Source organism: Peromyscus californicus, unplaced genomic scaffold (genome assembly GCF_007827085.1).
Source record: "Peromyscus californicus insignis strain IS unplaced genomic scaffold, ASM782708v3 Scaffold_14__1_contigs__length_90479793_seg_2, whole genome shotgun sequence".
Classification (NCBI taxonomy): domain Eukaryota; kingdom Metazoa; phylum Chordata; class Mammalia; order Rodentia; family Cricetidae; genus Peromyscus; species Peromyscus californicus.
In genome coordinates, this window is record NW_026294436.1 from 58,590,024 (window position 1) to 58,611,990 (window position 21,967).

General features: G+C 46.2%; 1 protein-coding gene across 2 annotated transcripts in view; it reads right to left on the reverse strand.

The window, feature by feature from the left end:
- Cadm3 (cell adhesion molecule 3) overlaps positions 1-21,139 on the reverse strand; it is a 31,206-nt gene extending 10,067 nt beyond the window's left edge. Inside the window, exons 1-3 of one of the 2 annotated variants that reach the window (XM_052737686.1) lie at positions 20,887-21,139; positions 2,821-2,922; positions 155-295 (exon numbers count right to left, since the gene is read on the reverse strand). In XM_052737686.1, the coding sequence (XP_052593646.1) occupies positions 155-295; positions 2,821-2,922; positions 20,887-20,968 (325 nt within the window). In that variant the 5' untranslated portion in view covers positions 20,969-21,139. The remainder of the gene's footprint in view (positions 1-154; positions 296-2,820; positions 2,923-20,886) is intronic. The other variant, XM_052737687.1, reaches the window with a different exon arrangement.
- Positions 21,140-21,967: the final 828 nt, after the last annotated feature.

Genomic DNA, 21,967 nt, shown 5'->3' on the forward strand with positions numbered 1-21,967 from the left:
AAACAAATGAGGAGCCCACAGTTGATCGCGTTTTCAAATAACATACCTTGTGTTTCTCAGCCTCTGGACTACCAAGACAATTCCCCTCAGCCTCTGCTGTCCCTTTCTCCTAGCCCATGATTCCCATGGAGAAAGGTCCCTCATGAGACACTACCTCTCTTCTCCCCAAAGTATAGAGTCTGCTGGGCAGGATTAGACCACTGCAGAGAGGAGTCTTCATGGTCTTTCACTTGGCACTTGAGCACCACGGTGCCACCAGCTACCACAGTTTCATCAGATGTCCAGGGCTGGCTGTCTGCAGGGATAGAGTGTGATTAGCTTCATGAGGATTGCTGAGGATGTCAGTCTACCCATTACTGGGCCACATTCCATTCCGTCTAATTCAGGCTATCCAAGGTTCTGGTCTCTGTATACTCTTGAGGCTTCATGAGTGAAGGGACAGAGAGGTGGTTGTGGCAGTAGAGGGGAGACAGACCTGATCTTCTCTCACTTTGGATACACAGAAAGCATCATCATTTATTGAATGTTGGATGAACGGACAGGGTCACAAACACTAAAAGGATAAAGGAATCCGGATCTAAACATACTACTCCACATGTGTCTTTTTAGATATGGTTCTACCACTCATCGTTGAGAACACACATACATATCTGCAATCCTATGTGTTACCTTCCTGTCACTTATTGTAAGAACAAAACCATTACGGGCAATTATGACTACTGATCAAAAACTGAAATGGGGAAAAGCCTAAACCAGCTCTTGGTGTGCCCATTCATCTACACCGTCTATACAAAAAGAGCAAAGCAAACAAAACAGAAATTAAGAACAGAAACATTTTAACCCACTTTAAATTTTTTTTCTAGCAATAACTTCAATCCAATCATCAAATCCATCATCAGTTTTTACTATTATTATTAGTTGTTGTAACTGCTGTTGAGACAAGGTCTTACTATACAGTCCTGGCTGGCCTGGTACTTACTATGTATTCATGATGGTCTTGAATTTATCAAAGTCCTATCAAAGTCCTTCTGCCCCTGTTTTCTAAGTGCTGGGATTATAAGCATGCACAATCACATCCAATTCTTTGCTCTCTATCCTGGTAAGTCTTTCTGTCTCCCCAAATACAAACCCAAGTCACCACCCTGATCTTATTTAAAGAGTAAAAGCCTGAAGTTTCCCCCTCAATGTGCTGAAAGCATATTTTCTAACTCCTCTCTCCTTAGAGAAATTAAACAAAACACAAGCTCAGTTGATAGAGTCCTTGCCTAGCATTCAGGAAGCCCTAGACTGGATCTCCGCAGCACCATAATGACTGGTTGTGATGGAGCAGATAAGTTATCCCATTACTCAGGAAGTAGAAACAGATGGAGCAAAAATTGTAGGTTATCCTTGTCTATATACTGAGTTTGAGGCCAACTTAGGCTGCATACACCCATCAAAAATAACACACACACACACACACACACACACACACACACACACATACTCACATACAAATTCTCTCTCACACATGCACACACAGAGAGACAGATAGACAGAGAGAGAAGGATGGAAGGAAGGAAGGAAAGAAAGAAGAGAGGGAGGAAGAAATCCAGGTATCTTTTGGACAAATCAATTGAATGCCAAATGAACCTTCTCCTCCGGCCTAGCTGTGAACCTCTCCAATACCGACATCTGTTTCCCCCACCACACGTTGTGTTAAGTTCCCACAGCATGGATTCTGATTCCTAATATTGATTCTCTCATCTTCAGAATCTCTTTTAGTGACCCAACAGCAGTGACCTCCTCAGAACTAATCTGAAATAATCATCTCCCTTCTCTGCTTCAGGAACATCCAAAAGTCTGCTCAATGACACAGAATTCTTCAACCAGCAATGTCCACGGCTCAACAGGAAACCAGGAAACATGCTTAGCACATTCTCCACAGGGCGCTAGAAAAACAATCAGCTGCTCCTTTGTCACAGACTCACAGACCCCACCTGCCTGCTTCTTTCTTACTTTTCTAGTCACCTGACTTGAAAATACACCCTGAGTGATCTTAGCAGAGAGAAGGCCCTAGGAGGAAAGGCATGCTGAAATTATGCCAAGCAAGACACACCATTAAGGACTGGTAGTTTCCAAACTGGAGTATGAAGCCTGATGGTTAGTACTGCCTAGAATTGTAAAAGCTGGAAGTGAAGGAGCTCACTGGGGCCAGGGATCCAGTTCCCTCATCTCATAGGCACAGGCAGTTACAGCAACAGAGGCGAGGTGACTCCTAAGATCAGCCTGCTAGTTCTCAACACTGTAACTCGGTTCTGTCCCCAACACAAGAGCTGTTATCACTGGAGTTCTTCCTAAAGTGATCCTCTGAAAGGAGAGTCAAGGTTATGATTGGATTTTGAGATTATTGTGTAACCACTGAGCAAATATGGAAGTGAAATTTTCTCAAATTTTGTCAATGGAAGGTGGCTGAGGCCCTTCATTTGCAATAGGCATATATCAATTTCCAACCCCTAATCCCTCTGTCCTTGTCTCCTTTGAAGAATTCCTCTTTGACAGTGCCTCTCCAAGACCTCTTTGTTTTGAGTAATCTACTCCTCTGGAGGCATCTTTATTTTTGGAAAGAGGTGTAGGGTTACAGAGGTCTCTGTACCAGAGTGAGGGAGGGAGTTGGTGCATGGCAATGTGGTGGTGGTGGTGGTGCAGAACTAAGAACTAAATGTCGAATGGGAAGGAGAAAGCTGTGTGGTAATGAGTGGAGTGAGAACATGGGGTGGTGTACCATGAGTGGGAGATGATGTGAGGATGAACATTGAGAGAAAGGGCCTGGTTTCTCACCTTGACTGGCCAGCATGTCAGGGCTGCTCCAGACTGTGGAGCTGAGGGCCTCGTCCAGTGGAGCCAGAGTTCCCAGCTCCAAATCCTGCTCCTGCCAGTAGCCTGGGGAGAGAACCTGCATCAAGGATGAACCCTGTGCACTACTATAGTTTGTGTCTACACTTCCATGGTGGGGGTGTGGGAGGGGCTAGGCCCCTAGGGAAAGTAGCTTCACCAACATACCTAAGAGAAAGTGAGACATTAGCAAGAGTTCTGAAAAAGGAGATGGCTCTCCTCTGCTAGGTCCTTTAAAGGAGGATGGTAACAATTTTATCTGTCAGTCACATCGTGCTAGAGTCAAAGAGACCTTGGAGACCATTCAGCCCGGTTTGCCCACTTCACAGATGAGGACAAAGATGTCCCCAAAAGATTGAGAGGGGCTCACTATTGAAAAAATGGAAAACTGAAACAAAACAAAAACGTGTTATAAACTCCTTATCTAGAATTCTTTTTTGTTGTACCACATTATCTACTAACACGACATCAGGCTTAAACATATTAGAGCATATTTTTCACATTTGATCCTTTCCCTTAACCTATGAAAAGTGGTGGTATCACCATTCCTGTTTTGCCAAGTGAAAGCAGAATGAAATGACTTGCCCAAAGTCATACAAATTGAGTAGAGACTAGAAATGAATGCTTGGTTTCAGATCCGATGCTCTTTAGGTGAGACACCCTCCTCACTGAAGAAAGATCCAAGTTGGGGCTAGAAGTTGGACTACAACTTTCCACTGTCTTACATTCCGTGCTCAGATTCTAAGTTTGCGTACTAGGTTCCCAGGGCTCTGCCTCAGTGAGTGCGTACCTGCCTCTGACGCAACCAAACGTTGTTACCCGGGCAATAGGCACCACCTCTCTTAGGACTAGATCGCTGTTAAACTCTCTGGTGAAATACAGTAGTGTCTGGGGTTCACAGTTCCAACCCAGACGGAAACAGCAAAGGGACAAAGAAACCAGCTAAGCACCTTTTCAAGATCTCCCGCCACAGAGCCCTAGAGTGGCCAATCACATCACGAACATCCAGTGAGATCATCAGCTGCTGAGCAGACACTAGAGCTGCTTCTCTTCCTGGGACAGCAGCAGTACTGGGAAAAGTTTATCAATGGTCCCAACAGGCGCCACCGTCCGGGGTGGGGGTGGGGAGGATAAGAAGGTGGAGGTGGGGCTAAGAGAGGGCAGGTGGCTGGGTCAAAACTGGGAAAAAAAAAAAAAAAAGAAGTGGGATATGGACTTTTCTGGAGGAAAAAAAGGGATAGGACTAGGGAGAAAAAGGATGAATCACAAGAAAAAAAGAAAGCAAGTCGGTGAGGGGAGAAGCGAGAGAGAAGAAGGGGTAGCTGAGAAAGAGGATGAGGGAGAGGAAAGAAGAAAGGGGGAAGGGAGAATGGGGGAAGGGAAATGGGGGGCGGGGGACGGGACGAGAGAGTCCTAGCAGCAGATAAAGCTCCAGGAGAGACCTGCTGGGGCGGGCTGGCTGCAGTGTAAACAGCCTCCCTTCCCCACCGCTCCTGACCTGGGGCTCCCAGAAGATTTGCGATTTTACTTTGTTCTGAGTGGCGTTGAGAGTTCCAGCTACATCTCAAACAGGAAAAGAGGAGTGGAGAGGCAAAAGAAGAATTGATGAGGAGAGGCAGGGATGAGAGAAAAAGGATAGCAGGGCTCTCAACTGAGGCCGAGAGGCAGTCCCCGGGTGCAGAGCTCTTGTCCTGGGAATGCTTTGTGTGGACACCAAGGACAGAGGCCACTGGACGTTGGTGAGTGTTTCATGTTATTGTATACGTTTTGGAGTGTGCTGCGTCAACATCAAGTAGGAAACAGGACTGGTTGTACTAAGGCATGGGGTGTGCGGGACAGGGAGGAGCAGGGTAAGGGGTCTATGCTCCCTCGTAGGGCACTGGTAACCCAGCACACAACCTAAAAACCACTAAACAGGCTTTTACTCAAATGGACCGAGGAAATAGCCTTGTCACACTTCAGTGTGGGACTTTTAGTTTGCGGAGCGGATTTTCACCCACAATTTCATTTAATCTCAAAACAATTGCTAGCGGTAGGCAGCCAGATATAATCACTTTTAAAGTTGACATCTGAAGAGAGGTCCTTGGCTCACCTAAAGGAACCCAAAGGGCACAACCCTCAAGAGCCGTTTCTACCCCTTGTGGGGCTCTCCGCTTTGAACAGCCCCTGTTTTCCAGAGCACTTGCCCACACTGCACTGTCATGTGTTTGGTTACCAGGCTCTGCATCTAAACTCCGAGCTGGTTAAGGGCAGAAGCATTACCATCTTCACCTACGTTTCTTTAACACTTCCACCCTAGTGAGCTCTCGGTGCATGCCACTAGTCTGGTGACTTGCCACCTCAGCACCAGGCTATCTGCATTGCTAACCAAGCAGAGCCAGTCTCTGGTCACCCCTCTCCTGCTCCTTTCATCTGTGTCTTTGTTTGCGTCTTCCTCAGAGGCTTTTCTGCTCGCTCATACTTGTCCGTCATCTCCCCATTCCCACTTCTGGATGTTGTGCTATTTTTTTTTCTGCATAGGATAAATAAGTAAAATGGTGATGTACATCATTTAAACACAGCTGAACTGTTCAGAGGCAGGAAGCAACAAATAACCTTCAATAAATGACATATTTGGGATGTGCATGATTTATTGCCTCTGTGTGTTTGCAGAGAATTCGCTTTGGTTTGTAGTGTTTTAGGGAACAGTTTAAGATGTGGCTGGGGCATTGCTCCCCCTTCTATGGGGGGTGTGCATGACATATCTCCTAATCCTGAAATGTACTTGTGATCTTATATCTCTACTCTTGGGAATTCCATTAATATGTCTGAAAGTTACCTGATTTTATGAAATTGTAGGCTTCTAGTGATACATTCTGAATGGCCATTCCTATGGGAGCAGGTGAGTGATTGTAACGCTATCATCAGGAGCATGGATAAGTAGCACAAATTTGTATAAGCCGCTTTATGAAAAGCTTGAACTATCTTTGGATTAAAATTGTACCAGTCATTTATGAAATCACCATGATTTCCCTCAAAATGTTTGGACAGGAAAGGGAAGAAGTTGAGGAGTATTCTAAAGGGGACATATGGACTTTGAAGTGGAGTTAGTAAGGATTCTACTCAGGGACCTTGGAAGGATCTGTTGGCACACAGCCATTGGTGAAGAACACCCTCCCTGCGTGGGGAAAGCCATGGAGGAAAGATTCAGTCTTGATCATATGAGTTGGGGAGCGCCAGTCTTACTAGTCACATTGTTATCTACTCATATACCTCTGACTTTCCATTTTATTCTCTCTCTCTCTCTCTCTCTCTCTCTCTCTCTCTCTCTCTCTCTCTCTCTCTCTCTCTCTCTCTCTCTTTCTGTGAGTTGTATGTGGGTTTGTGGGTTCATGAGTATATGCCTACATGTGCATGCAGCTGTGCATGCAGATGTCAGAAGCTTACATGGTGTGTCTTCTTCACTCGTTCTCCAGCTTATGTTTTAAAAATTAAATTTACTTGGGGGGAATACATGCCACAGTGTCTGTGTGGAAGCTGGAGGAGAACCTGCAGGAGTCAGTTACCTCCTTCCCCATAGGGGTCCTGGGATTTGAACTCGGGTTGTCAGTCTTGGCGGTAAGTTCCTTTGCCGTCTTACTTGCTCTTGACCTAGCTTTTCTGAAGAGGTGTGTGCAGCCACCCCAGCCACTGGTGCTAGGTGTCCAGATGCACGCCACTATGCCAGGCTTTTTACGTGAGTGATGGAAATCTGAATTTAAGTCAATAGCAAGTACTTTGCTGAGTTACATCCACACTGACTTTACATTTTCTGCAGATAATACCTAGATTGGTTAGCCTGGCCTTCAAGGTCCTATACAGTCTGAGGTCAACCCACCCGTCAACTTTGTCTTTTCCCCATTTCACTGATTCCACATTCTAGACACAGGAGCTATTTAGAACTCCATTTAAAAACATTTGCCATCCTGGGTCCATCCCCTTTTCTCTAATAACTCGGTTTTAATGCTGTTCACCCATCTTCACAGGTCTTAACTCTAGCTTTTCAGCCTACTTTGTGTAGCTTTTCTTTCAAGAATGCTTCCTCAGTGGCCTGGATGGGAATTCTTCCCCGTATCTCCGAGCAGCAGTGCTTCCTCTGCCTTCCTCACATGATGTAGTGCCCTCTTCCCTACATTGCAAGTTGGGCTGCTTCTTCCCAAATCGTAAAGATCCTAAGGGAACAGTTGACATCTGATTCACCTTCATATCAATACTGGCTCCAATATAGCATATTGCACGTAGAAGGTGCTTAATAAATATTTATTTATTAAATGAATCAGATGCTGAGTATCTTCTGTTGTGAGAACAGAGCTCAAGAATCTGTGAATGCAGAGAACATAGCAAATCTGAAAGCACAGGAAGAAGCCAGCCAAGTAGGGCTCCCTACACATGGACATCTAGATATCTACAAGACAAGACTTGATATTAAAACAACAACAACAACAACAACAAACCCCCCCACCCCAACCTAGTTTTGATCTCAAGATTTAAGTTAAGAGGGCCATAGGCATAACTGCAGGCAACTAGGGAATGATGGGAAGCATCTAGTAAGGGCTAGCATGGAACAAGCTTTAATCTCAGGCCTCCCTGGCCACGAAGTCCAAGCTCTCTGCTTCTTCCCACTGTACTGCCTGCCTCAGGAGTCAGAGGCAGGTGTTTTGTGTGTGTGGTGGTGGGTTGGGAATAGATGAGGGAAGACTTTGTTACATTTCTGGCTAGGGATGGCTTACCTAGACAATGTTCACAACGCTCACCTGAAGAATGATAAAAGTCAGAGTAACAGGCTACAGTGGATGCTTATGGTGGTGGCGGTGCTGTGATTGGCATCTAGTAAATTATGTTTCAGCTGGATTCTATAACGTGCCTTCACTCCATCCTTTGGGATCTATTTTGTCTGCCCCAATTGTTTTTGCAGTGTGGGACTCTTTGGTTAACCCAACAACAGATGTGCTTATTTAAAACTTTTGACAAAATCTCTTTATGTTTCCATCACATTCTAGCACCTAGGGTTAAAATGAAAAGATTATCTCGTTGGCTCTCAATCGCTTTGAGTGTTTCTTAGTTCTTGTTTTCTTTACCCATAGGTTCTGATAGCCCTAGAATTCTCAGCATTTTAAAGGACAAAGTAATCCTTTCCCCTCTACTGGTTTCCTTCTGATTGTTCATACTGGGAATAGCAGAGGCAGGGACTGCAGACTTAATAATATGTCTCTTCAAAGCATACATTGGCACCAATGACTCAGTTTTTCACTGCAAGCACAGGACCTCACACATAGTAAGGGCTCAATAAATATTTATTGAATAAATAAGTGAGTTACTCAAATGAATAAAAATGTATTATGTCTGCAATTTAAGTGACTGGTAGGGAAGGCTATGAGAGTATGGCAGCATCACCCTTGACTGTTTGGTTTATGTTTCTCCCTGCCTTGTTTGCTCTGGGAATCTAGAATGTATTGGCAGAACTATTAACAGTGTCATAGGTGCACATTTGGGATGGTGGAACAGGGGGACGAGCTCCGGGCTGCATGACTGCATCTGGCCTCGCTAGTGCTTGTGTCCGGAGCCCCACTTCCCTGACTCTAGAGAAAAACAGCTCCCTGAGTAGGAGTTGATGATGATGGTGATGGTGATGATGATGGTGATGACTCAGCATTTCTCTAACTCCGGAGTTAAAAATAATGTTCAGCCCAGCCTACTTGTTATTCCTCACGACTACCCTGACAGGTGGGTGGAGAAGTGTTATCTCCAAGCAAAAAAACATACTGGGGGCTGTGGCCCAGAATACTGGCTCTCTTTTCAAATGGAGTATCCACCATTAGGAGTCTCATTGCTAGGCTCCCAGACCTGACCATCTCACCCAATTCAGCTGCTCAGTAAATTGCTATGCATATGCAGGTCACAGACAGCACAGAACGGTCACAGCAAAATTAGGCTTGGAATTTGGCCCCTGGAGGTGGTTTTTTTTTTTTTTTTTTTAATCCTCAGAGCCACATTTTTCTTTAAGAGTAAATGTTTGAATGTGCATTTGGAGGAAACTGGACCAGTTCCATCTGAATCCTGACTTAGAAGATAACTCCAAGATTTGGAGGAGTCTCTGACATCACAAAGGACTCTCTTTTCACTCCACTTCCTACAGTTGGTCTTTGGCAGCCACGACTGCGCCACATTTACCAAAATCATCCCTCGGTTTCTAGACTAGAACTTTGACAACTACCGCTATAGTCTCTTCTTGCTCAGCATTCCTCTCTCACCCTGCCCATTTTCTTCAGATCCCTGTTCACGAATACCTGGACCTTATAGGACAGTCAGAGGGAGCCGGGGCCTTAGGATGTGGAGGTAATTCTGATTTCTAGGCACCTGTCTTTTCAGATGTGTTTCCTTCTTTTTCCTTTAGGATGAGATTTTGTACTGCAGAGAGACCAGGAAGTCCTCACGGACATCCCCCCCTCCCCCTGCTTCCATAACTCAGGGTCCTTTAGCTCATATTCCCTTCAGAACCTTGTAGCTCAGTCATGCCTCAGCTGCTGCCCTCCAATCTTAGCCTCCCTGCTCCTCTGCTGATCTCTTTGTCACTGGGTTGCTGAGAGGAGACTTTGCTCCTTCTTGGTCCTCCCTCTAGTATTTCTGTTGCTGTCTGGTTTTTTTTTTTTTTTTTTTTCCCTTCTGGAGCCTTGTTTGTCAAGCAGCCTCTTGGGGCCAAAGTCATTACTCTCTCCCTGCTTGATTTGATTCTCCTAAGAGGCACAGGAGAGTGAGTGGAAACAGACAGGGAGAAGGGTAGATTTCCACTCCTCCCTCCCCCCAGGAGCTTCCTGTCTTGCTATACTAACTTGGTATAAAGCTTGGACCAGAGACTTAAGAGTTGAGGAGTATGTCATTTTCACACTATTAGAAGATCCTGAGAGTCAGGTTAGGAGCTACTCAGTCTACATTCCAACAGGTTTTAAAATGCATTTCATGGACAATTTTTGGTTCCATCCTCAACAGTTTGAAAACAAAAAGTTTTCCAGGCTAAATGGGGAGAAGCATCCTCAGAATAGTTGGTTTGTCTAGGGTAGGTGTGAGGATGGGATTAAAATGAAAAATTTATTTTGGTTAATACTCTTTTCTCACTAAAATTAAAAGTAAACAAAAATACAGCCTTTCAAAAATGTTTTTCATATGCAAATGTTAAAAAACTATCAAATTTTAAGATGTCATGAAGGTGTGTGTGCCTGTGTGCACGCGTGCTCTTTTCTTAAGCTCTATAGCCAGATTCCATATTCCATCAGTATTTTCTACTGACCCCTAATGGCCATAGCTGGTTACTCCTAAAATCGTTGACTATCAGACAGAATGGGAAGAATGCCTTTCTGACTCCGGCACCAGAGTGCAATTATTTTTCTCATTTTTCTGTTATAATTAATTCACCCAACATGGTTTTTCCTCCATGGCTTTCACAAGTATAGCCTTTCAGAGCTGACATAATCCTAAGTAGCAGTCCGTCCAATACTGCTGTGTAGTGTATGTGTACATGTGAGCATGTATGTTTACAAACTGCTGAACCACATCCCCAAGTCCAGCTGCCCATTTTAACAATGAGGAACTGAAATCCTGAGAAGTGTAAGAATTTGAAGCAGTCCCACAGGCAGTTAGTGGGAGCTGTGGTTATAACTCTGGTCTTTTGTACTTATTATCACATCATAAGAGTCCTTGTGGAATAGCTAATTCAGAGGTTCACTTGCCACTGAGTGTGATTTTTCTATCTGGTGCTATCCACTCTCCTTCTTATCCCACATATGGGATAGACCCCAAAGCTCAGGGGAAGTAAGTCTAACATTAGACGGGTTGGAGAAGTTGAGGTGAGACAAAGAAGTCTCATCTGATACAGCTTCACACTTGAGTTCCCACAAAAGAGGAATTTGAAGGGCAGAACCCACTGCTGTGTTCTTAGGAGCTAAAAAGAGTGGTCATGAGAATAAGACTGTGTGCACAGTGTGTGTGTGTGTGTGTGTGTGTGTGTGTGTGTGTGTGTGTGTATGTGTGTGCGCTCATGCATGTATGTATGTGTGTGCTCCTGAATCTACCTGCTGGAGCATGCACCTCGCACAGCTATGGGAACGTGTACTTGAGTGTGAAGTGGAAGAGAGAGGGGTTAGACTAGATGGGAGGAAAAAGCAGAGGAGCATGTCCTATTCTTGAGCGAGAAAGAAAAAAATCTGGAGGCAGAAGTGGGCTTGTGGTAGGCTGGGGGGGGGGGATGCTCACAGACTTAGTTAAGATTCTGAGGAGCAGAGACTGGGAAGTGGGTGGCAGTGAAGGAGGTGGGGACAGCTGTTGCTTTGATTTGCTTCTGAGTCAGTGTTCTTGGTGCGTTAGTGCTGAGAGGGAGCCCTGGGCTGGCCCCCAACCAAAACAAGCCCCTCTGTAGCCAATATTGAGTTGTAACAAGGACAAATGCAGTTGGGAGTCAAAAAGGAGGGGCATCGGATCCTAAACAGCTCTTTGTTCAGCGCCCTTTTACTCTGGAAGTGTGGATTCTAAACAGCTAGCCTTCTGCAGCAGGAGGCTGTGAAGGAGGGAGGGAGCAGAGCACTGGAATGCAATGCCGCAGAGAACACTGGAGAACAGGTTCTGTGTAGGTATAGGATGGTACCTTAGATGATGACAGCGTCTCTCAGGGTCTGTTCCCTCATCTCCTCATGCCTTGCCACAGTGGTCACATTCTTCAGAAATCAGGGCAGGTTGGATGTGGGCTGTGTATTCTGGTACAATAGCCAAGAGCCTGTTTTTCTTTTTTCTTCTTCTAAAGTTCTGGGTGCCCCCTTAACCTGAGCAGGAGAATTTTATACCCTTCCTAAAATTTGTTATTTCTCTCACACACACACATGCACAGGATAGAACTGTGGCAAATATGCACCCCCCATACTTCAGGCAAGCATTTGGGCTCTTCCAGAGGACTGAGTTCAATTCCCAGCACCCACCTGGCAGCTCACAACTAACTGTCTATAACTTCTGTTCTAGGGGACCACAGACATACATGCTGGCAAAACACCAATGTACATAAAATACAAATAAATAAGTCAGAAAAAAAGAAGTAGGAGAGCATTTGGGAAAGGAAACACAACAGAACTGAACATGGAACTCATTTAGTGCCTTGGAAGGGTATGGGGAAACACGAATTGAGACTGAGCATGCAAAGAACAGATTTCCTGAGGATGAGAGATCTCTCAAGTCCGGCTTCCAACATGTTTCTTCCATCCTGCCATTCCTATCTAGTGCCTGGATAACCTGACCTGTCTGCATGCACATGCAAATTCCATTTTTTGCAGGTTCCAGCCCATCCATTGCTGTTTAGGTGGTGCTTTAGATCTTTCAGGGTGATGGCTTGGTGTGGAAGGATAACAATGCTGTGGAAAAGCTTAATTTGTTATGAGGCAGGCAGGAAAGCATTTATCTCTGCTGGTTCTGATATTCCTGACTTGTTTTTACTGTTTCCCTTCACTGGATGATCAGAGGCAGGGTGTGAATGACAGGTTCAGGGCAATGGTTAGGAGTGTTACATGAAGAAAAATGTGTTCCGCTCTACACACCCACTCACACTACTCTAGTTTCCCTGATTCCCCTAAGCCTAAATGAGACTTAGTCTCTTTCTCCCCTTCATTCTTATCACTTCAAAAAGAAAATCTGTATTTTTAAGAGTGCCTCATTGTACATGCTAGCCTTACTTTGTGCTTTTCTGGGAGTTTAACTCTTCTATGAGACAGACACATTCTTCCAAGTCTACAAATCTCACAGTCTCCAAAATGGCAAATAATGTTGTTTTGACAGAAAGGTCCCTCCTTCCCTCTTTTTAAACCTTTTTAAAGTTGAGTGTCTCAGCTTCGATGTGGTTATGTCTCCTCTTTGCTCCCTAAGATGCTTGCATTTTCCACCTCGGTCATCCTTTTTCTCTCCTTCAGCATGTGTCCTTCAACACACTATGATTCTCATTATTCATATGCCTGTTTTTATTTTTATTTTCTGTCACAGACACACAGCTTTTATTATGACCCAGATACAGAGCCCCTTTCGCATGCTCATATTAATCAGAACCCCTTACTTCCAGAAAACCATATGGCTTAACCTCAGAGCTTCCCCCCAAAGCAGAATTTAGTCTCTTTCTTCTGCTCAAACTCCCCAGGAAAGGACCAGAATCCTCTCCTCCCCAAGGCTGAGGCTTAGTCCATCTGTCACTGACATTGGACTCCAGGGCTTGGAAACCAGAAAAGACTTGGCATTAACAGCAGTTGAGGATAAATGAAAACATGGAAGGCTCAGGGGCTTAGTGGTGCTGGGTTTTATATTTGTGTGAGATTATAAGATGCAAGTTGGAGGGGGCACATACACTATGTTCTTTGGGGAAAATGTCATTATTAGGAAGTGTAAGAACTAGCGAGTGCCACTGTCCCACTGTAATTTTATATTTGTTGAGTGACAAATGGTTGGGAGCAGATGGCAAAACTGGCCCTTCATTTTATAATGGAAGAACTTGGCCTCAGGTTCTTTAGAGGATGGACATGATGGTAAGTTCCACATTACCTGTCACTGATGCACTTAGAGCTTTCCTGCATTTCTAGAGGGTATGAAATATTTAAATCAGAGGCTCCATAGACAAATTCACATCTAGGAGCTTCCTAACCTGGGTGAAGCTCTGGGGGAAAGCAAAGGGCCAAGGCATACAAGGTAAACTAAACAAACAAACACATGGAACAAGGTGATGCCTATTCTGAATGTCACCTGACATTTAAAGTACTAGCTCTTCATGCTACTTTGCTAATGTTTGAGACAATTTTGAAGACAAGGAAGAGAGACAGGTAGTGGTCAACTTATAGATGAATGACTGGGACACAGGCTTCCATCACATTTTCTTTTCCCCAGGGCAAGGTGATACTCCTGACCTTCTTGACCCTGAGCTAGAAGTAAATGAGCTAAAGGTGTTTATAATTAGCAATCAATATACAATTAGTACAAGTCTAGCTGGGGAAGAGAAACATAAGTCTTTAGCAAATGCAGCCTAATATATATATATTTCTCCTGGACACCTTCCCAGATGTAAGATTTCACACAGGGATGAAGGGCATACTGAAAAATTTTAGAATCTCTGCATCTGAAACCTTCTTGAAACAGATCTGCTCTTCACTAGAGCAGAGTGCTCAGGGAAATGAGTGGATGCAAGACACTCCAGCTGTTGCTGTAACCCCAGCCCTATCTTCCAGGAGGCTGGCTCATAGAGATAAATCACTTACATTATCTGCCCTTGATGAATGAAGCGTCTTCTTGCTTCAAGTGAGGAAATGAAGGAGACACCCTGGAAATTCATTTGGATATCCTGTTTCCTAGACACTTCTCTGGGTCATTCGTGTAGAAATTGACATGGGACAGTTTAGACTCAGGGGAAAGAGGAGCTTGCCCTGATCTGATGTAATATGATGAACAGGCTGGCTAGGTGGGTGGCACTTGATGTCATCAGATTATTGGCAGATGTGTAGGAGAGTCCATCTTAAAGATGCAGCTACTGAGATTTGGCAAAGGACACGAATGCAGGGTGGGATATTTATGTTTAAGCCAATTTTTCTCCATAAAAGATGGCTATGAAAGTGAAATAAATGACTCAGGGTTCTGATACTTAGTTTCTATGCCTCACATATGTTAGGGTTCTCTATTACCTGGTTTCAGATGTTATTACATGTCATGTTTGCATTGCTGAGGCTGAGGACAGAAGGAAAGCAAGCATTATAGCAGGACAGGTAGAGCTGGCATCAGATTCAGGGTGCCACTGAGGACGGCATGCTTATGACTGAGGAGGACTCAATCTACACTCCACATCTGTGGAGTATACATGATTATTGTACAGGAGCAATGCCATCTCAACCTAAAACGCAATATCTGTAGTTCTGTTTTAAACTGTAGTTCCAGCTACAGGAAAACACACAGTTATTTCAAGGCCATCTGAGGACACTGTAGACCCCAGTTTCCTGAACATCTACAACCTGAGAATTACTTTTCTGTCTTCTTCCTAGAGATGATTAGTCATGAGGACTCACCATATCTCTGTAACAGGGTTTGGACTCCCTTTAAAAATATCAGGGCCACATGTGTTTCTGACAGGGGGAGGGAAAGTTCAGCCAGTTCTGAGGACTGCACTGCCAGAGCAGAGATCATAAAGCGAAAGGTAGAGCAGGACCATGGAGAGCAACAAGAAGTGCCTGGAGTGTCACCATGAGGGGCCAGCACCATGGAGAGCTCAAAGCACAGGTAGTTTATTTGAAAGAGGACTTGGGACTTGGCATCACAAGTTAAGGTTCTAGTGCCCACAGAACTTAACACCCGATTTCTGTTAGGATCATGCTACATCCATCTTTTTTTTTTTCCTAACAGACTTCGTTCGAGTTTGCTGCATGCACCCAGGGTTGAGAGGACCACCAGCAGACTTAGTTTTTGATCATTAAGCAAATAAGTGTTAGTGGTGATGAAGAGGTTTTAATTTGCTACAAGTTATTAAAAATATAGTTAGGGCTGTTGTCTAATGAAGGAAATAACATACAGTTCCTGTGACCTATGACCTCCAGAAACACTAGGATACAAGAAAGCCAAAATGTGTATAACCATCAGATAGGTTATACGGCATACTTAGATGTTTTGATTATCTCCAATTTTCTCTAAGTAGTTAATATTGGTGATACAAGGAGAAGAGACATAGGACCAGGCCTTTTAAGATGAGTGGTGCCTGCTGGGCAGTGGTGGCTCATGCCTTTAATCCCAGTACTCCGGAGGCAGAGGCAGGCGGATTGCCGTAAGTTCCAGGCCAGCCTGGGCTACCAAGTAAGTTCCAGGCCAGCCAGAGCTGTTACACAGAGAAACTCTGTCTCAAAAAACAAAACTAAATGATAATAGCGTCACCAGGGCTTAAAGCCCTCTGTTTTACTGGAGAAATTAGTCACTGACTTTTATACTTAGGGAAATTTTGGTGAATTAATAAGTGAGTTTTTAATACTTGCTGGTTCAATGATGAGTATGTAGCTTTAATGAGCCACTATGTGTGGAAAAATATCTCAATAGTTGTATGGGGTCTACTCCTGAGAGTTTTTTTTTTTCCTTTTTTTTTTTTTCAGAATCAGAATGAATGGACCTCCTTGTCGTGTACAACAGTGCTGGGTTGGGATTTTGTTTGCATAGTTGTAAGAGCCTGAGCACCAGCTGCTTCTGACCTTATAGAGAACCATCCCTACTGCTGATCCTGGCAGCAGAGATGGGTCTTTGCCCTGGAGACACAATCTTCTCCATTTTATAATGATATAGAGCATTTATCCTTAATTTGACTGTGTTCTTAGAGACTTGAAACTTTTCCTAGTGGCTTGCCAGACTTCAGTCTCTCTCTCTCTCTCTCTCTCTCTCTCTCTCTCTCTCTCTCTCTCTCTCTCTCTCTTTCCCTCCTTCCCTCCCTCTGTCGTATATGCATCCCTATGGGGATTGCTATTCTCACAGTCTATGGATGGACATCTAGGACACGACCCCATACAGGAAGCAAAATGCTCCAGTATGTTGGCCCGTAGCCAATGGCTAAACAGGAAGCACTAGACTCTAACACTAAAAATAAAAGAAGATCTTGGGCTAGAGTGGAGATTAGTGGTGGAGAGCTTGTCTGGAATTCACGAGTCTACAGGTTAAATCCCCAAAACTACAGAGAAAAAAAACAAAAAAAGAAGATATAATTACTCCAATTTTCTAATACTGTGGATTTTTCATTCAGCAAAAAGCTGACTGCTTCCAGGAGAATCAGGAGCCTAGACTGCCATCCTTAGATGACGTTTCTTTACTGAGACTTAGATAAAAAAAAAAGATTGTGGAGCCAGTAGGCAGCTCCACCAGAGTAGGAAACAGTGAAGGATGTGACTAGGCACAGCCCCAAGGGTTTTCTTTCTCTGACAACTGTGAGATTCTTTCCCTACCACATGACTTAAGAAAAAGCAGCTTTAAACACCATTCTACATATTAGATAAAAAAAAAAAAAAAAAAAGAGTACAGTGAGTAGCAGCCAGAAATGCCTAAGACCAATCTAAGGATTCACAGAGCAATGGCATCATGTCCCGTCTGCTATTTCAAAATGACCAGAACACCAAAAAGATGCCATCTGTGGAATTCTATGGCTGCAGAACTATGAGTCACCCACTTCAAGTGGATGCTGAATATCTCCAACGTGTCAATGTTGAAATTGGACCAGGTCTTCTTTCCTCAGTTGGAAGAGAGAAGAGAGGAGGCCTAAGTGCGCTCTGATGGCCCAGCTGACTTTCAGTGCAGGGCAGAGAATTTTGGACTGTAGCAAAAGCCAAGTGTAGCTTAAAGAATACAGAGAAGCCAAGAATGGGGCAAAGGCTACAGATCTTAATTACAGTAATTCTCCTGTGGCCTGTTTTTCTTAATGAGTGAGAAATCAGGGTCCCAGAGAAAACTAACAAAACCAACAGTGCCACCTAGGTAGGCCTAGGCCAAACTTAGGATAAGGTGTCTGGCCATAATTTCTGGGTAGCCATTCGGCATCCTACACTAGACAAACTGAATATTCAATGAATTAACTATGTCATTTTAGTGTCTCTCTGATGGCCTCAACTTCCTTGTGTCAGATGATGTACAAATCTTAAGGGAGAGTGTGTCCTTCCCAAGAGTTCTAGCTGGAACCAAGAAGAGAACAGAAATAAAAACAGACAGAACTCTTACAGCTATAACAAGGAACAGAAACTCAATGGAGCAGATCTGCCAAGCAGATCCGTGGGCAGCACTACAGAGAATGTTGGGCTTCTCCGGCACATTGGGCATGATCTCCACACTGGGCATCTGGCCAGGGGGCTGCAGAATGCATGGCAGTGGACAGAAGGTCATTGGGAAGGAAAAAAAAATGTGTGTGGGGGACAGTTAAAGGTTAAGTTTCTGTAACCTGGGCTGAAGCAAAGCAAGATTGTCTATCCACTGGGTTAAATCACTGTACTGAAAATAACCTGGGAATAAAGAACTGTAAGAAGGCTGGTCACAATATTGAATGTCAAACTGCTCACCAGAGACATGACCACAGGGTGCCTTAAGTTCACAGGCCTTGTGTTTCTCAAACTGTAGCTGCCAACGTCTGCCAGTACCAGTGGAGAAAGACCAGAAGGGCGGGCAGGTGGCAAATTCCTGAGCTTGTGGCCACAGCACTAATGGCCAGGTTCAGATAGCATTTGCTGGCCCTGCCTTGTTTCAGCTTCTCAATCCCGCTCATCTTTATGAGTCTTAAATATTTATGCTGTGCCCAAGGGAGCTTTACACCTCAACAGCACATGAAGTTTGTTTTTCTTATTCTCAGTGGAATTAGCCTCCCAGTCATAACACCCTTGACCAGCTAACCTTCAGTGTGCTGGATTATTTTATTCTGAAGTCTTCACACCACATCTCTCCTAGTCTGGGTCAAACATGACAGGTTAAGTATTACCTAGTACCCTGCTCAGGAACCCCAAGCGAACTCAGGGGTGCTAGACACACCTCCATGATGCTAATCAGAATGGCCTTCAGGACTGGCATCCATGAGTGTATAATTATGCACTTATTTCCCATCACTGGGGGGCTCACTTCTTAGATTCAGAATTCAAGGTACAGAATTAATTTAATAGAGGATACCTGGTGGTTATGTTTCAGATATCAGTGCAAGTATTGCACTCTACACAGATGTTCAGGAGGCTTGATTGGATTTTTCTTTGAAAAGGGTATCCTAGCTTTCTCTCCCTTTTCCTGACCCATTCTCTTCAATTCCTCATACAGAAGTTACTACTTTCCCCTCTTTCCTCTAAGCTTCTGCTCTTATGGTATTTCTGAGCTGAGAATAGAACAATTCTCTTTCTCTGGACTTGAAGACCAGTTAGGGGCTAGGCTCCCAAGTTGAAGACCAAGAAAGAGCCATCATGCACTGGGTGAAGGAAGATGTGGTCACTGAACAGGCTTACTCCAGTCTCTGCCATTTATGTTCTAGAGGAGAAAAGCCTGAAGCTTACTGACATGATCTTTTTCTCTTTTCAGGTCTTAGGTTGGCACTCTTAGCTCCCATTGCTAAGGGACTGTAGTTTGGGCACTTGCCTCTTTGATTCAGCTGTGAGTATAGAGAAGCCAGGGGCCTCACTGAAAGTTAAGGCCTTATAGGAGACTCATTACTGAGGCACAAACAACCAGTGTCTATTTTTTTTTTTTTTTTTTTGCCTTACAACTAGACCCACTGTGCCCCAGGACTGCTCATCTCCTCTGTGAGTAGGGTCACCAGTGCAGTCCTCTGGGGACGGGGATTCCATGTACAAGAGAAGAGACTGCCATCTCTGTGGTGACAGTAGGAACTCCCTTCGGGGAGTTTGGGGAGTACAGAGTGGAAGGAGTCAGCCAACCAACTATAGAGAGGGGATCCCCAGGGTCCCCACACCAGGGGAAACTCCTTTTCCAGGATGGAGACAGGATAAGGGGAGGAGGTCAGGCAAGGTGGAGCTATTATTCCTCCAGCACCCTGGCTCCCAGCCGGCTTTCCTGAGATGAAATTCTCTACATCATCCTCCCCAGTTCCAACCCCTCCCCTCTCCACCCCGCCCCGCCCTGTGCCATCCCTGCTGCCCACTGGGTCCATCGCCCAGGAACCACCTCCCCTTTCTCCTCCCCTGCGGTTCTTTCTGTTTTTTTTTTTTCCCCCGTTGGCATCTGGCCGGGCATAGCCACCACCCTCCCTCTACTCTCCCTACTTCCCCTTGCTCCGCAGAGGTCCGGTTCTCGTTCCCTTCCCCTTCCCCCACCCAGCCCACCTCTGACAGGCCGAAGAAGAGAGGAGGAGGATGCATTCCTTTAGTCCCTCCACGGCCAGTACTCCCTCCTCCGGGGACCTGAGGCTCTGAGCTGGGGCGCCCCTCTTCTCATCTCTACACAGTTCTTCAAGCCACCCCATTAACCACCAGCAGCCTTTAAGAAGGCTGAGGTGCCCCCACAGCGCTGACCTACATAGCCTGGCCTGGGGCGGGAGGGGCTCTTCCCCAAGTCCCCTCTCCCTTGGCCCCGCCTCCTTTCTTCACCCCCAACTCCCTTCCTTCACCTCTTTACCTTTACAAACCCAAAAAGGGTTGAGTTGCAGACTGGGGCAAAGAGGCTAATCTGCTACCCCACCCTAAATTTGGAGAAATTGATGTTCAGCCCAGGAAAGCTTTGAGCTTCCATCGATCCTTCTCCCCAAATATCTTGCTCTCTCCTTTTGCTGCCCCGCACCCAAGTATAGGTTTCCTTTCCCAGATTTGCCACCACCAGGACTAGAGCCAAACTGGGGCCCCCTCCGCCCCGTGTTGTTGTTTTGCTTCAAGGAGAAGCCCCCCTCTCCTTTGCCCACGCCCCCCTCGACAGCCTCACCCAGGCCCCCTTCCCTGCCCACTCAGAGCTCCGCGGCGGGTGGGGGACGCGCGGGGGAGCAGAAATGTTTGCATACAGCAGTTTGGGGGATCGTTCTGGCCACCCAACCCCTACAGACATACATACACAAACACCCAACACACGCCCTGACTGAAACAGCGACAAATCTCACTCCGCCCCCAACACACACTGACACAGACATACACACAGACTCTGACACAGAAACGCAGCACCAGACACCAACATAGACGCGCACACCCAGACACACACGGACATCAACACATCCAGACCCCGGCTGCTCAAAATAGACAGCAACCCCCCGAGATCCAGACCCCTGCTGCACACACAGACACACACAGTCGGCCGTGTACATAGGAGGGTGCACACGCCGGCACACCCCACGGTCCTCAGAGACAGCGATGCTCGGAGACAGACACAAGGGTATTCCAAGAGGCTGGCGACTTGAACCCTCGCTTCCAAACAAAGCCAACAGGCTCCCTGCGCCCGACTCCCAATCTGAACCCCCACCTCGGGGCACTGGTCACCTCCCCTGGCGCCGCCCCCTCCCTCACTCACCGTCCTGGGAAAGATTGGCCCCGCCGGGTGCCCAGGAGCAGGCGAGAAGCAGGAGCAGGGGCAGGGCGGAAGGGGCCCCCATCACGCTTCCTGGCCACCTCCCCGGCTGGGCGCTGGCAAGCCTGGATCTCCGGGGACTGGGGCCGGGGGCACTGGGTAGACGGCGTCGTTGTCCAAAAGGGCGCCCCCGGAACGGCTTCCAAGCCCGGGGCCGAGGCGGGTACCGGGAGGGAGCCGGCGCTGCTGCAGTCGCCGGGATTAAATAGGGCGCTCGGAGCAAACCATTCGGTTGGAGGTGGAGGGGGGGTGACGGGGGGCTGGGCTGGTGGCGGGGGGGCCTGGATGCCGCATTCCCTACTCCCCCCCACCTCCCACACCCCCTCCGCGCTTTTGTGGTGCCTTCCATCTTCTCCCCCGGGAGCTCCTCCAACACCACTCGGGTGTGGAGCAAAGGGAGGGAGCTGGCTCAGCAGTAGGACCCCACGCGCACCCCTCTTAGGCTTGGGATGGAAAGAGGGGAGGTGGGCAGGGCGGTGGGCCAGCTGGCGAGAGCGTCCACTGCAGGCCTGGTCAAGGGCGTGCCCACTAGCCTGAGATCCTCCGGCCCCGCCTTCTCCTTAGGCAACCGGGATCCCCAAAGCTAGGACACCCCTATCAGCACTGTGACCAAGGATACCTCCCCAGGGTACCTCCTTACTCCAGCCATTCTCCTAAGAGTTAACTTCCTTAGTTCCTCTTCCTCAAGATCCTCTACTTATCTGTTCAGCAACAATTTGTGGCTCCAGGTAACCACCTTTGCAAAGCAGACCCAAGGAGGCCACGGGACTCAATCTCTCTCAAGCCTTCCTCAAAGACATCATCCCAAACACTAAAGCAAGGAAGCGTCCTGCAAAGTAACTTGGTGTTCTCTCCTCGGCCCCTTACCCCCAGCTACCCTTCAATACCCCTTCTTCTCAGTCTTTTCAAGACTCTTACCTTCTCAACATTTAGCTAGCAAGAATCCATGATGAAAGACAGACCCACAAACTCTATTACAGACCAAGAAACGTTGTAAGGAATGAAGCTCTTATCTCCAAGGCTA